This window comes from Rhea pennata, chromosome 23, assembly GCF_028389875.1.
Source record: "Rhea pennata isolate bPtePen1 chromosome 23, bPtePen1.pri, whole genome shotgun sequence".
NCBI classification, from domain to species: Eukaryota; Metazoa; Chordata; class Aves; order Rheiformes; family Rheidae; genus Rhea; species Rhea pennata.
Window position 1 is genome coordinate 3165907 of NC_084685.1, and position 16164 is coordinate 3182070.

The 16164-nt window shown below is 44.8% G+C and overlaps 1 protein-coding gene and 1 non-coding gene across 8 annotated transcripts in view; both read left to right on the forward strand.

Moving 5' to 3' along the window:
* The window catches only part of PUM1 (pumilio RNA binding family member 1), a 74871-nt gene extending 63204 nt beyond the window's left edge, over positions 1-11667 (forward strand). For 4 of the 7 annotated variants that reach the window (XM_062593856.1, XM_062593860.1, XM_062593861.1 and 1 more), the window contains exons 17-22: positions 929-1063; positions 2575-2712; positions 4390-4515; positions 5497-5618; positions 7083-7275; positions 9880-11667. In XM_062593856.1, coding sequence (XP_062449840.1) covers positions 929-1063; positions 2575-2712; positions 4390-4515; positions 5497-5618; positions 7083-7275; positions 9880-10011 — 846 coding nt within the window. In that variant the 3' untranslated portion in view covers positions 10012-11667. The remainder of the gene's footprint in view (positions 1-928; positions 1064-2574; positions 2713-4389; positions 4516-5496; positions 5619-7082; positions 7276-9879) is intronic. The other 3 variants (XM_062593859.1, XM_062593862.1, XM_062593863.1) reach the window with 1 other exon arrangement.
* Positions 7620-7705, forward strand: LOC134150457 (small nucleolar RNA SNORD103/SNORD85). The gene has a single exon (XR_009960656.1). It is a non-coding gene; the product is annotated as a small nucleolar RNA SNORD103/SNORD85 (small nucleolar RNA).
* Positions 11668-16164: the final 4497 nt, after the last annotated feature.

Here is a 16164-nt window from a genome sequence, read left to right on the forward strand (position 1 = left end):
CTGTTCAAGTATCTGCTGTCCTGAGCTACTGGGTGGACTCGAATGAAAAAACCCTGCTATTTGGCTGAAATGGGTGGGTATCTGGTAACACTGATGGTCATCTCCACCCTACATGTGGCTCTCTTGTCCCTGCTAGGATAACTGAGGTGTGGGACTTGTAAAAATCATTCTGAAGAGCAAACCTTTGCCTTGAGATACAAAAAGTGTAGGAATGAAAAGCAGTGTATCCAGGAGGTATGGATGCACACAAAAGACTTCAGTTCCCATTTCTGAACCGTCAGTACTTGTGTGTTTAGGAGCAAAACAAATTTTGCCAAACGGTGGCATCCATTGGAAGGAAACATGCCTTTTCACAAAAGGAGGCAAACTGGGATTTTGAGATTTATTTTGTTTAGGCCTGCTGCAAATTCCAGCTGAGCAGAATACCCATAGTTTCTCAAAGTCTACAAATCAGTGTTTTCATATTTCTCTATTGCTGATTTTAGAGATTCATGAGGAGAAATGGTGATTTCTTTCTTTCTGAGATCGATTCCTTCTACACCAAGCTGTTGGCAATTCTTTTGTCCTGTGATTTTTATAGCAACTTGTCGAGGGTTTTGCTGCACCAGTGAGCTGGTGCATGTCCCTCCAATGATTGCAGCACCTTTGACTTGCATTTTTTTGCATGCGTCTGATATGCAAAACAGGAGTTAGATGGCTGCATCCTGAAGTGTGTGAAAGATCTGTCAAAGAACAGACATCTCGTTTGTGCCTGTTCAGATCCATTTAGGGTTTTTTGCTTTTAGGGTTTTGCTTTTTCAGTAGGTACAATACTGTGACTGGGATGCCGAAGTCTCTTATTGAACACTTCGGCATGGGTGACTTGGGAGGGTGTTGCGCCCCGTGAGGGTTTTGCGCTTGTAATGATTTGGTTCTTTCATCTTTCCAGTTCGGCAGCCTGGAACAAAAATTAGCCTTGGCAGAACGTATCCGTGGGCACGTTCTGTCCCTGGCTTTGCAGATGTACGGGTGCAGAGTGATTCAGAAGGCCCTGGAGTTTATTCCCCCAGACCAGCAGGTAATTGTAAGTTTCAATTTTAACTTTCTTCTTGATGTTGAACGTTCCTTGCTGTTCCGTGCCATGAACTGCAAGCCCTTGTCGCTCTTATGTTGTTTGTGGCTGGTTTTCAGTTGGTTTGGTATTTGGTATGTTTTTTTTTTTTTTGTTCGTTGGTTTGTTTAATGTGCATGACAAGTACGTGATACCATTCACAGGGTCTCATTGTCATCTTATCATTCCACTTGATGATGTTGGTTCTCCATTGATTCCCAGTGTTCCCTGACATCAAATTACATAGTCTAGCTGGTGGGGAAACTGATAGTGAATTGGAAGGGTTTTTTTAATTATTATTATTATTACTTTATCCCTTGTAAGCAGTTGCCAGAGTTTTGCCTTTAGTATTCGCTGGGATACGGCTACTTGAGTATATGGGTTAGTATTCTCCTTCCCCGTCAGACCTATGAGCAACTCCCAGTTCCTGTTGAGCCAGGTCAGGCACTGGATCCATGTGGGAAATAGCCTGAATTCTACTTGAAGCTCATTAATAAAGCAGTTCCTCTAGGCTTTTCTTTAAAGGGAATTGAGATGAAAAATCCACTATGCGCACCAGCTAGCAAAAGTGTTAGGAATCGTAATACAAGAATCTCAATTTAGGTCATAGAATTGGAGGGGGAGGGAAAAAAAAGAAAAACTAAGCAGGCTTTAGCAATGCATGTTCCCTTTAGGTGAAGCCTGAGCTAAGCTATTGCCTTAACATAGCCCTGTGTTTCAACAGTGGCAAGCCATGGCCCAAACCATGCCACTGTTGGTCCAAGTGTTTAATAACATGTTCTTGCTGAATGGTATTTTTGGGCACTCTGTGCTCTTAAAATACTTGGGTGTTTTTTCAGATTCGATGCAAAACTGAAGTCTTTAAATTTTGGAGTATTGCTGAATCATCAAGGTTCTTCAATTCTGTCTTTCCCAGTTGTGAAGTTTTTAACTTGCCTGGGTGTTACACTAATCATATGTAAATCTCATTTGCTTTGCTTCCTTAATTATCATACAAAATTGCCTTACTTTCTGAAATTGCTAGCAAGTTCTATCCCAGTGGTGACTCCATTTCAGTGATGTATTAGTCAAAAAAAAAAAAAAAAAAAAAAAAGTTTGAAGTTTGGATGTTTTCGATTTCTTTCTTTTTTGAGGAGAGCTGAGGAGGGGAGTGAGAGTTACACCCTGAGGTTAAGTGCATTTGATGTTGGTAAGAAATCTAAAATCGAATACTTACCTTTCAGAGGATACTCATGTTTGAGATGGGTCTTCCATCTTAGTAATAGCATTTTTCTGGGTGGTTTCTGTAGCGCAGCAGGCTTTGTAGTATGTAATGTCGACACTCAGCCACTGCAGAGCTTCCATTGGGGTTACTAAAATGCATCCGGGCATCTTTCATACCTTTCATATTCTTTGCCATGATTAGCAGCGAACGTTTGGTACGGACATTTGTCAGCCATGAATCCTGGTGGTGCTTCCTGTTTGTCTTTCTCTCCTCCTAATAGAACGAGATGGTACGGGAGTTAGATGGCCACGTCCTGAAGTGCGTGAAGGACCAGAACGGTAATCACGTGGTGCAGAAGTGTATTGAGTGTGTGCAGCCTCAGTCCCTGCAGTTTATCATTGATGCGTTTAAGGGACAGGTAAGTTCTTCAACAAGCTGTTGAATCTCATTATTCTTACATGTCGCTTTGAATAGTGCTTTAGTAGCCGTAACTCTTCATAGCTTTGGTGTTTTAAATTTTAGCAAGCATGAGTTGAAAGAGTTGCGCCAAAAAACTGCCTCTTTGGTCGTGTCTCTGTTGTAATTTTCATGCAGGTATATCACAGTAAAGCAGCCTTGCAAAAAAGATGTTTTCCTGCAACACTAATATTTTGGACTGACAGGAAGGGGCTGGAAACGAGTTTCTCATTAATCCATCTTCACCGTAAAGGTGGTGTTGAGCAGAGTTTTGGGATGGATGTAGTAAGTTTTCATTAAGATACTTGTGAGGATGGTTTAGAAGACTATTTCCCAAGGGTCCCAAACCAAGGCAAAACATAAATTTCCTCTTGGAAGGGGCAGTTACCTGTGCTTCACTCTCTCTCTGTCTTTTTTTTTAATTATCCTCTCATGAATTGATGTCTTGGATATTGATTTAATTGTGTAGCTGACTTTATTCTTGTTGTAGTTGGCCTGTCTTCCATTACAAAAGAACTGTTTTGGGTGTTTCCAGCTTCACCTTAATTAGCTTTGGAGGAGGGCTTTGAAGTATTGAGGGTTTTGCTGCGGGGGGTGCAAGGAGGACCTGGGGTGGTTGTAGCAGGAACAAGGAGACTTTATTACTTTGGCTGCTCCTGGAACAGCTGTGAAAGTGTGGACTTGCTCAAGTATGTCAAAACAAGCAGGATCCTAGCTGGAAACTTATTCAGCAAATTTGCTGGTTAGATGTCAGCTGTGGGACCATCCATTAGGGAATCGGCCTAGGCAGCAACTCAACTGGGAGCTTGGTTGATGACATTGAAATTTATCTTTGACAAACGGTCCCAGTTGCACCTGAACTTTCATACGAAAGATTAAACTTACCACACACAGAGTATTTTTTTCTGCAGCTAATTGCGTGTGAAGTCCTGTTTTCTTGCACGTTTCATTTGAAACAGTTATTAAAAATTGTAGACTGTCGTTTAGCTTCAGTGCCCAAGTTTGCTATTTCAAGCAACCAAGTAGGACTGCTTAGGTGGTAAGCCGCACAGTAACGTTGAGAACGTGACACCTTGCTCATTTACTAGCAGATTTGATTTTACCCTTTAGAAGGGTCTCTGTCACTTCTCCTAAGCACAGCTGAAGAGTTCCCCAAATAGTTGAGGAGGATCTTCTCTGAACTTCTTTTTTTTTTCTTCTTCTTCTTTCTTACCGTTTGTGTTTCAGGCTATTTCTTACATAGCTTTAGCTATGTAACTGGCAAACAGTATGTGGGATTTATACTTCTGAAACAGTGTTTTAACGCAGCTTCTAATAGTGCTTGGCTCTCCCAATGCTCTTATTAATTGAATCACGCTGCCATTTGGTTTCCTGTTTTATGAATGGAGAAGCTGAAGCACAGAGGGACGAGACGTGCCTGCCATCACCCAGCACTCCTGTGGCAGTGAGGAGCAGATGTTTCCGGTTTCGGTTTATGCTGTCTAGAGCTGCAGTGCTGCGAGCAAAGAATTCTGGGGTTGGCATTACCTCCCGTGCCCGAGAAATACTGCCACGTGTTCGGTTAATTCAAAAAGATTACTAGGATTCACAGAGACTAACAGTTGTGTCACTGCCTGTGCTTGTCTGTCTTTGAACACAGGTTTTTGCATTGTCTACCCATCCGTATGGCTGTCGTGTGATTCAGAGGATCCTGGAGCACTGTCTTCCTGAGCAGACTCTTCCCATCTTGGAGGAGCTTCACCAACACACCGAGCAACTTGTTCAGGTAAATGCGGGGTTGAGAAATGCAGTTGCTGTGAGGTGTTCCTTGGTTACCACTTTGCATTGGGAAGGCTCCCAGCAGCCTAGCTGGGGTTGTGTGAACATAGGAGCTCAGTTTCTGAGGAGGAATGGGAAGGAACATGGCAGACAAGAAATACATGATCAGTAATAATTTTGGCTGTGTGCAAACATCCAAAAGGCATCAAAGTTGTAGTTACTTCCCTTATGAAAAGCATCTTAAGTACTGAATGGGTATGTGTCCAAATTCTTCACTGCAGAAGCTGCAGTGCGAGTAGGATCCTAAGGGATTTGGTGCAAAGAGGTGATTACTTCTAGGAAAAGAAAATGCTTAGTAATTTGAGTTCTTAAAAATGTGTTGTTTTAATGCATATCTCCCTGCCTGCCTGCCCTCCCTCTTCCTTGCAGGCCTTCTTGAGAACTTGTGTTTCTAGGATTCTGCTATTTGGGCACGATGAATATAATACCAGATGAGCCCTGTCCTATATACTCATGTGTTAAGCACATGGCAAGTGGGAAGACATTGGGCATGAAAGTGCCTTTGGTATTATGTAGTTAAAAAGATATACATCTTGTGATCTAAATTATGCATATTTGGAATATGAACACGCATATGGACCATCTCCCATAGCTAGAACCGTGCCTTAGCCCTCCACTACATGTCTTGTTGTACTAGACCTTGGAGAAACCAAAGAAACTTGAAATGAACATCAAATGTCAATACACTGCTTAAGCGAGTTGTTTTGACTTTTGTATTTGATACCAAACTGTAGTGTTTTACCTCCCAGTAGAATTCTAGAATGCACATTTTTATAGAAGTAGAAAGTATTTACGTGATTTAAGCAGTAGATATTTTAATTAGTGTCTAGTTTTAAGTTTATAAGTCTTGATGCACGTTGGGAACTAGTTTGATGCTAACGGTTCCTGTCCACATTTTGTCACACCCTTCTGCTGTCTCTCAAAACAGGATCAGTATGGGAACTATGTTATCCAGCATGTACTAGAACATGGTCGGCCTGAGGATAAGAGCAAGATTGTAGCAGAAATTAGAGGCAACGTGCTCGTGTTGAGTCAACATAAATTTGCTAGGTATGAATTTGTTCCTTAAAGTCTCCACGCCCTGTGGGAGCATGGATAGCAACACATGCTAGTGTTGCAGAAGAGTTTAGGGGTGGGGTTGTAGGTAGGTGAAAGGAGGTGACAGTAACTCTTTGCTTAACAGCAGAATGCTATTAATAACTGCTTAAAAACTGGGATGAGTGACTGGCAAGGTAAGTTTTTCTTGTAATCAGGAATGGTGAAAACGTCAAAGAGTAGTTCTAGTCTAAATTCCTGAGCTTGACCAAGAATTATTTGCTGAGTGGAGGCTATTGCTTGGACAATAACATGCTCTAGAGCATTTCACTACCTCTAGAAGGCTGTGTCAAGCCACAGGGAAGCTTGGGAAATTAATGTGGTTATAATTCTTTTTAGTTCCATTTTTTCATAGAAGAATCTGCACTTTCTGTAGGCTAAGTCATGCAGCCCTTTTTGAGATAAATGTATAATGATAACCTGTCAGGGAAGCTGAAACAGTCTGAGGTTGTTACTCCAGATGCTACAAAGCCAAACATGGCTAGAAGTAAAATCCTGGTACTTTAATGGATAGGGAGGATGAAAAAATTAAGTAATACTTCTCACATTTGTAAATTCCTTTTTCTGTGTGTTTCCAGTCACTTGAATATGTAGGCTGAGCTCTTTAAAGGCTAAATATTCCCTTCTTTGGGGGATCGGTAAAAGAGGGCTTTAAAATACTTCGGGATGCGAGCAAAGCATAGCATGAACAAGAATGGAAGAGTGTGGTCTTAATGCTGTTATTTTGGATTCTTCCTTCCCGACTGGTCTTGCTCTTTGTTTTAACCTTCTTTCCAGATGGAGTGTTAATTAGTGTAAGATGTCCCCTGAGCCGAGTGCTAGCTGTGGCAAATCGCTCGATAATTTTATGATTCAGTTAGGGGTGCAGAAGATAAAGCTGGCAGTGCTGTCCTTCTCCTTTCACATATCCTATTGAACTCGGATCTCCAGGGAGCAGAGACCAGTGATCTCATGTGTTCAGGAATTTTGGAAGTTCTTTGCCTTTGCTAAGCTCTTTCGTTCTTGAATCGCATTTCCCTGTTGTTCTAACCTTAGACCTCCATTGCCATTGAGCTCCTGTGCTGAGAAAAGCCAAACAGAAGAAGAGCTCGTGTGCTTCTGCAGTGGGCGCGGTGTGAGAACAGACGTGGCTCTCCAATAACAGTGTTGATGTAGAGATTCACAAACAAATTTGGGTGAAATAAAACCTGAACTGATCCAAATTCTCCCTCAAATCCCTGATCTGAAAATTTGCACTGCATATACATCCATGTTCCTTGGACTGCTCTTCTGTTTCACGCTGCTGAATTTCCATGCCAGCACATATGTCGTTCCCAAATGGTCTGCCCTTATTAGAAACATAAGGAGAGGAACTTGGGATTGAACGAAAAGCTCAATAGGACTGTTGCACGCTCACAGGTTGCCCTTCTTTTTTTACAGCAACGTTGTGGAGAAATGCGTTACTCATGCCTCCCGTACGGAGCGTGCCATGTTGATCGATGAGGTGTGCACTATGAATGATGGCCCTCACAGTGCCTTATACACCATGATGAAAGATCAGTACGCCAACTATGTGGTACAGAAGATGATCGATGTGGCAGAACCAGCTCAGCGGAAGATTGTCATGCACAAGGTAAGCAGCTGCTGCGAGTTGATAAGGATATGGGGCTTGTGCTTTAAAAAGTGTTATTGCCCCACTGACTGGGGAGAGAATCCAAGCGCGAGAGAATCAGCCTCGCTATTAGAAGTCCCTAGAAACGGAGATATTTCAAAATTGCAGGAAAGCAATAGCTGAAATACAAAAAAGTGGAATAATGAGGTTCTATTTGGGCTTATAATTAGTTGGTTGCTTCTAGCAATCTTTTCTGACCTAGTAACCTAGTTCTGTGCTCGTGGCACAGTGAATAATAAAATTGCTAAGATTTTCGGCTGTAGCAGCGCCCTCAGTTCGGTGCCTTGCGAGGTGCCTTTCAGAGGTCTGGCAATGACGACACACTTGCCCTCACTGAGAACGCCGTTCGCTAATGAGAACTGTTCTATGTACTCAGCAGAGCTGAGCCAGACTCTTGCAAACACCGGAAGCCCTAACACAGAGCTGCTTGGTGCATTTCTGAGGGCAGGCAGCCCTGCCTGTCACTTCATGTCCTGGCTTTACTGCCCTGGTCAGGAAAGTCAGGTTAGCAATGTCGCGGAGGAGTGAGTGCACCGTCACAAGGCCCTAGGATGAGTGGTGTTAGTGGGTCACGCACATTGTTCCTAGCAAACACCATATTTGCAGTTGAAATAGTGCTCTTGCAGCGATGTTAATTCTATCTTAGGTTTGGGAATCACTCAGAGAAGTTCTTTCAACTCGAAATCTGTATTAATCCAAAATAAATTATTACAAAAAATAATTAACAATGTGTGCAAAGGGATAGATGCAGCTGAACTGCAGCAGAGTGACTTGTAGCTTTGCTAATCTTCTATCTATATCTAATCTATCATATATCTATATGCTTCTTCTAGCATATATGTATGTGCTAGAATCTTCTGTCTGTATCTTCTATATCTAGAGCTATCTCTATATATAAAATATATATGAATGATCTCTACTGACATGTTCCTGTCAAACAAAGTCTTTTGAGTAAAATGCTAATTAGGTTATCAGAGTGGTTGTCAAAAATAGAACTAGGATGACAGCTAAATAAGACTGGCTGAATATGATGATTTTAACTATGTTGTCAAGCTGAATGGAAGCCTGGGAAGATTGAGTGTATTGACTGTTGCTTTTGGATTGTAAAAATTGCTACTAGTACAAACAGGCGGTTTTTACTGCATTATTACAGCACCCTTTATTTTTTAAAAAATTAACTGTTGGTTCTGTCAATAAAAATTTTATCTTAGGAATGAAGACAAAGAAAGAACTATTGGACCTGGAGTGCTTTTCCATAATCTCAATGTAGCACTCGGACCTTCTTGGGAATGGGATGTAGGGAGGGCCAAGGCATAAATTTATGACTTTTTTTCAAGATGGATTCTTGAAGTTGAACAAGAACTGACTGGCCGAATGATGAAACGGGATGAACTAGGGATGATTTTCCCATGAGAGTTTTACAGTCAGTCCGGACATAGGCAAGTAATGATGATACATGTACCCCCGGAGTAGGGGAGGAGAAGGGAGCGCTGAACATTACGATCAAAATAATTTGTCATCCTGTCTCCAGTTTCTGCTTTAGAGTTAAAAGTCTATCGTAATTATATTATTGAAGGAACTTGCTTGCAGTATGGGATATTTCTCATATCTTATACCTTCTGCAACTGTCTGGCAGGACTTCGGCAGCATAATGGTATTTCTACAGGTAAAATGGTAGGTTTTTTAATGTATGGCTGCTTTTCCAGTAAGGATGACTTTATTCCTGTAATAGTAATTGTAGTGGAGTTGAAAGCAACTTTTATTCTGAAACAGTATGGCCATGTGAAGCTCGCTTCCACAGATCTCATCTGTTTAGAAAATCTACTTTAATTGTCAGGTTCAAAAATTAAACTGCTCTTAAGCCCAGGGTTAGGACTTCCCTTTCCCGGTGTCTGTTTAAAATGCACTGTTGAAATTCATATTGGGAACTCTGACTCTTTCAGCAGCTTTAAAGTACAGCCTGAAAGGAGGTAACAGACCCTGCTGAATGCATAGTGCTAGCGTTCTTTAATTTTTTTTCAGTGCTGCTCAGGTTCAGTAAAAGCCGCTTGACCACACATCTGGTGCTTTTTCTGCATAAGCCATGGGGCTCGTTTGCCCCAGAGGGTGTGCGGAGGAGAGGGCAGAGCATCAGCATGCCCTTGGGAAGCGGGAGCAGCAAGAACTTGTGTCTTTGCAGCCTCCTCCGTTTGGGCAAAGCCTTGTAGTCCTCCACGTGCTTGGATCGAACTGAATTGCTGATGCCAGTAGATGGCTCAAGAAGATGTCACCTGCTTGACCAGAAGTCCCTTCTTGGCAGTAATCTAAAAATAATGTTAGTTATGGAATGTTAATTTGATTCGCACTAATTAAGATGATTTACAGCAAGTGGCACTTTAACATCTCAAGCATATTCTGGTCTTCCGTGTGTGGTGGCGCTAGTGGCAGGTACCTTGACCTTACAAGTACCTGAGCTCTCAGCACTGATGCAACTGTGGTTCTGGTTGCTAAACTTGAATTCTTCTCCCCTCCTTCCTTTTTTTTTTTTTTCCCTCTTTTTTTTTTCCCCTCCTTTCTTTCTTTCAGATCCGGCCTCACATCGCCACCCTGCGTAAATACACCTACGGCAAACATATTTTGGCCAAGCTGGAGAAATACTACATGAAAAACGGGGTTGACCTAGGGCCCATTTGTGGACCACCGAACGGTATCATTTGAGACGGTGAACTGCAGAGAAACTCACTGGCCGTCAGGCTTTTACAACCAGCAACCGACAATATTCCAATATACAGTTAGAAAATATTTTATGGTTGCTTAAACTACTTTAAAAAAAGAAAAACAGAAAAAAGCCTTTGTAAATTTCTTTAATTTTATTATGCATAACATGTACTAATTATTTTTTTTAATTAACTAATTGCCCTGCTGTTTTATTGGTGTATAGAATACTTGTACATAGGTATCAAATGTACATGGAAGGCCACATTTTTGTTCACTGTTGTATCTATATTCCAAATGTGGAAACTTTCAGGGTGGTTGGTTTGAAGAAAAAAAAAAAACGTTTTTAATTCATCTGCCTCGCAGGCAACTCTTTTTGCAAATACCTGTTTTTCTCCTTTTAGTCAAAAGTCAGCAAGAAGTTTGAATTTTAGTTAAATGGCACAAAAGACGCATTTAACGCTGTTTATAAATACATTAAATAAAACAAATTCAACTTGCTAAAGCTTCAGTTTAAAAAAAAAAAATTAAGGTTTTGAAACTTTTTAATTGCTTTTTTTGTTTTGTTTTGTTTTTGAGTATAACATGCTGAAGGAGGTAGTGCAACGGTCGTTTTTGGAAGAAAACGTACACACCCAGAAAGTTTTAAAGCAAGGGGGTGGGGGGCGGGTGTATTTGTTTACTGCCTACTCAGTTTGTTCTGTTAACATGGAAAGACAAAATTTGATTATTTAGCATGAGGAAAAAAAAATCCAACTCGGCTTTGGTCTTGCTTCTATAAATATATAGTGTATACTTGGTGTAGACTTTACATATATAAAAATTTGTAGTATTTTCTTGTTTTGATGTCTGATCTGTATCTATAATGTACCCTAGTAGTGGAACATACTTCTGACTGTACAATTGTACATTTGTAAACCTCTGTAATGTAAATGTGGAGAAGTTTGAATCGACATAAACCCGTTTTTTGGTAAGAAAAAAAGAATTAGCAAAACCTGTGCATTTCAGTGTATATTCACACCTTTTATGGTCGTAGCATATAGTGTTGTATATTGTAAATTGTAATTTCAACCAGAAGTAAATTTTTTCTTTTGAAGGAAATGTTCTCTTTATACAGCCTAGTTAATGTTTAAAAAAAGAAAAATGCTTGGTTTTATTTGTCACCTAGTTGAACAGTAGCGATCCTTTCTAAATGTTATACAAAATGATTCAGTTCAAAATAGTGTTTTTTTGAATCTTAAAAAGTAATGTTTTGCTTATTTTGTGACAGTAAGAAAAAAAAAAAGAGTGCAAAAGTACAGAACCCCCTAGTTTTCCTTACAATCAGAGTCCCTTTTCACCTTGTAAAGTGTGAATCACCTTCCCTTTTTGTACAGAAGATGAACTGTATTTTGCATTTTGTCTACTTGTAAGTGAATGTAACATACTGTCAATTTTCCTTGTTTGAATATAGAATTGTAACACTACACGGTGTACATTTACAGAGCCTTGTGTATATTTCCAATGAACTTTTTTGCAAGCACACTTGTAACCATATGTGTATAATTAACAAACCTGTGTATGCTTATGCCTGGGCGACTATTTTTTGTAACTCTTGTGTAGATTGTCTCTAAACAACGTGTGATCTTTATTTTGAAAAATACAGAACTTTGGAATCTGGCTTCGTGGCTTTACTTGCAACGCTTCCCTTGGAGGGAGCGGCTTTCTCGCGGCGGCGCTGCTTCCGCCTCTCGCTTGGCCGACGGCCTGGCCCGATCGGGCCGAGGGTCCTGCTGTCTGGTTTTGAAGAGCAGCCAGTACCAGACCTGCAGAGAAGTATAAAAGCAGAGCAACTACCTATTAATACTTTGCAATAGTCTCTTCTGTCTTCCTTGCATCTGGGACCTACTGGCCTGTAGATGATAACGTGCTTAATAACCCTTGGGATTTTTTTTCTTTTGAGCTTATTTAAACCTTCTTTTTTTTTTTAAGCCCATACAGACTTCAGGCACCCACAACATCCATCCTGTGGCAGTAAGTTTGAGACGAACAACTTGCAAGAAGCAGCACCACCTGCTTGTAAACTGTCTCCTCGACATTTTAAGTACTGCAGCTCTTACTGAGAGGCGAAGAATCATTTTTCCTGGTTACGAGGTTTCCTGCGCACTTCTCATCCTCTGCTCCTGCCCTTTTTGTAGTCTAGGAGTCTCAGTCTATTGATGGCTATGCGGAAGCTGTTTATATATAGCTGCTTCAGGTTTTGGGATAGGGAGAGAAAGGGTCATGGGTGCAGCCTTGGAGCTGCACCCTGCATTCAGGTTTAGAGGGGCTTAATGATGCTTTCTGGTCATTGAGGAAATATGATAAAAGCGACAAAGAACATCGCTATTCTGACTGAGCAGAACCTGGAGCTGATGTTTCCATGGAAACTTTCTGGGGTCCCAAGATCTCATTCCCAAGAGGTACTTCTCAGCCCATAGCCCAGTGCTGGGTTCTTGTTCTTCTGCGCCTGCAGCGCTTCACACGCCTCTGCTCCGAGTTCATTCTCCAGCTACTGCCCAGTCACTAGATGTTACGAGACTATTAAGCAACTTTCCTATTTGCCTTTGTGTTTATTCCCCTAAATAAGTGTTGGAAAGGCAGCTTTATCTCTTTGCTTTTTATTCCCTTTGCCAGACCACTTCTGAACACATTGACCAAGCTGACTTCAACACAGATGCCTGCAGGTCTCTATTTGTGACCCCTGCTCAGGGGGAAAATGGGTCTGTTGCTACCCATTTTTGTTTGTTTACCGGTTGAAAGGGTCTTCCCTATTACTCTGTTGCAGTTCGAGGCCTTTTGGCCTTAAAGATGCGTTTCTGAACGATATTACCAAACCCATTCTGGAAATCCAGGCAGCTTATACCCATTTAAGCACTTGTGCAAAGATAATGTTGTGTAATAAATTGAGGGGAGGGGGAAGCTCACACTTCATAGGAAACCATTTTTTTAGGCTAGTGCATTAAAACATTCAGGATCTTGGAGTATAATGGGGTGCTTTTTGTTTGCATTCAAAATCAGTATTTTTATACAACGATATTGGGCTTCCCGACGCCTTTCCCCCCCCCCCCCACTGGCTTTTAAGCCGGCTGGGATGTGCATGCAATAAGCACGGTGGTCGCACTGAAGCGAGGTGGCTGCTGGAGTTCACGAGAGGGTTCTGGTGGCACACAGGTCCCGTGTCCCTGAGACTTCACAGCTCTTGCAAGTGTTCCCAGAGCTCATTGCAGAAGTAGCCTGTGGCACCCAGATGGTGTCAGAAAGAAGAAAAGGGGCTGAGGAGGGTGGGTCAAAAAACCTCCAGGTGATCACAGTCAGCACCTGAGCACAGACTTGCTTCGTGCTGCCCCCATCCCACCTATTTCCAGCTGTTGTAGCTATTAAACGCTTCGTTTAATCCGTGGTAGTTAAGCTGCTCAAGTAAGCATCAGGATGGTATTGCTGTTGTCGGCGGATTTGGGGCAGAACATGATGAAAGCAATGTTTTTTTTCTTTTTTTAAGTTCAATTTTACTTAAAATTGAAAATGTATCTCAGGTGAGAGATATGAGAGTGGGAAGCTCTAATGACAGCCCTGAATTGCAGCCCGGACCCAGGTTCAGTGGGGATTTTTGTATGTTTGTTTTTCTGAAATGTGATCTCAGCAGCTTCTCTGCTGGTCTGGGAATAATTTTCTCAGCCTAACATCTGCTCTCGCTGGTGCTATCTCCACCACCGTGCTCCCTGGCGGTATGAGGTTACAGATTCCCAAGCGTTTCCCAAATGCTTTTGACTCCGACCCTTCTCTCCAGGCCGTGGTTAAACCCTGCTGCCTGTGCACCCCTTCCCTTGCCTCGGCCCTACCAGGAGCGGTGAGGAAGGGAGCACAGCGGGGTGGCGTGGGCCTGCCGGGAGGACACGGCCAGGTTGTCTGCTTTGGTCGCTTGTAAGCATGGCTACCAGTTGCTGCTGGAGATGGGACGCAGAGCTAAAGGGCGCTTTGCTCCGAGCTGGGGAATACTTGTAGCCTGTGGGAAGGGCAGGCTCCTTCAAATCCCTGCTGGCATCAGGAGAGGATCTGAGCTCATGGGCAGGTGTCTGACCCGTCACCCTGGCCATGATTCGTCACTGGCTGCGAGCCACCATGCCAATGATGGTCTACCATTAGCCATGATCCATCACTGACCATGATCCATCACTGACCATGATCTGTCATTAGCCATGGGCCACTGCTCTAGCCTTGATCCATCATTAGCCTTGATCCACTACGTTAATCATCATCCACCAGTAGCTATGATCCATGTGTTTGCCCTGACCTGATGGGTCAAGAGTACCCGCTGCCAGAGGCGCCGTGTGCGTGTTGGGGGTGGTGGTGGTGGAAAGGGTCCCATGGTGGCTGGGCGGTGGCTCTCCTCTCCCGTGGACCCTCTAAGGGAGATTCCAGTGGCTCGAGTGGGAAGGGTCCTGCTCCTCGCATGTGCCTCTGTCCACCCAGCCATGGTGAGGAGCTACCTCTCAGGTAGCAAAACCCAGGTCCCTTGCTGGGGACCGCCAGGGATTTCAGCCTTCGCCGACATGTCTGTGGGCTCAGTCCCAGGGATGCACCAAGCCCGTTGCGTTGCCCGGAGTGCGTCTGCTCCTTTCCCTGCTCCTCTGTGGGGCGCTGCCCAGCCTGGAGGGGACGCCGAGGGTCACCGAGGCTTTGGCGAAGGGACGAAGGCCCTTGGGGAGCGGATGGGTGCCGCCAGCCCGGCCGCAGCTGCAGGGGTGGCCTCGGCCACAGCGGGGCGGTGCAACCTCAGGAACGTGGCAGGGTCACGGTGCTCCCTGGTGTCACTGTCACATCGCCCGGGGTCCTGCCTGGGGCTGGGGACACCCGGCGGGGGTGGCGCGGGTGGCTTTATTTAACTTTATTCTATTCTATTCTATTCTATTCTATTCTATTCTACTTTTGCAATTTGCCATTTGCTTTTGGTTGTTGCCTGGTGGCCTGGAAGATCCCGGCTCCAGCAGAGCGGCGGGCAGACGATCGGCGTCCGCCGCCCCGTGCCGCCTTGCTCCAGGCCGAGCGCAGCGTTTCCGTAGCTCAGCTCCGTGCGGGGCTCATCTTGGCCTGGGACGCAGCCCGGGAGTGTGGGGCTCCGCGATGCCCCAACCCTTGCAAGGGAGCAGCTCCGAGCCCGGGGCTGGGACGCGCTAGAGCAGCCAGCGCGGCTTATTTCCCCGCCTGAATTAATAACCCTGCTGGGACGGTTCTCCCAGGCAGATATCCCACTTCTGGACGCCTTCGGATGTGGATGCAACCCAAAGCTTTGCATGCAAAGGGGGTTTTCTTTTCTTTTCTTTTTCTTTTTTTTTTCCCTGATAATCCAAGTGTATTTTTAGGCTTTTTGCAGAAAGTGTGTGAAATGCATTAGAAGGAATTACACGTGCGAGAGAAACGACTCATTTATATCCCTTCCCTTCTGTTCCCGGCTTATCCCGTAATTACCGCCTCCCGGACCCCGCAGGACTGAATTAACGGCCATGTCGGTGCGGAGAGGCCGGCGGCGCCAGGGCCCTCGCTCCGAGCGTCGCCGGCCGCCGGCCGCCTCCCCGCTGCCGCTGCTCTCCCCGGCTTCGAGCGGGGAAACTGAGGCACGGGAAGGCGGCTCTGGCCGAGGCCCCCCGGGCGGCTCCGTGCCGCGTTCCCCCCCCCCCCCCCCCCCCCCCCGCTGGAAGTCAAAACTGTCGCTTTGTCTCGGCCAGGTCGGAGAGAGGAAAATCCGTGGTGGGGGTGGGGGGGAGATGCCAGCGAGCGGGGCAGGGTGGGGGGCTCCCCCCCCACCTCGTCCCCATGGAGGAGACGCCCGTTTCCCCTCGTTTTTCCATCCTTCCCTCCTTCATCCGCCCCAGCTCCTTCCGCACTCCCCCGCCTCCCCCCCCTCCATCTGCCTCTGGCTCCCTCCTTTTGCCCCAGCTCCCCTCGTGCATTTGCCCCACGTGTCCCCCCCCCCCAATCCGCCCCGCTGCACCCCCCACCCACCCACCCCCCGGGGCGGGGGGGGGGGGCGAGGGCGCCCCCCAGCGGTGGGGCAGGAGCCGCCGGGCGCAGCCCTCGGTAGGGGGAGCGCGGCGGCCGCGGCCGGCTGCTTCCTCCCGCCTCCTCCTCCTCCCCCCC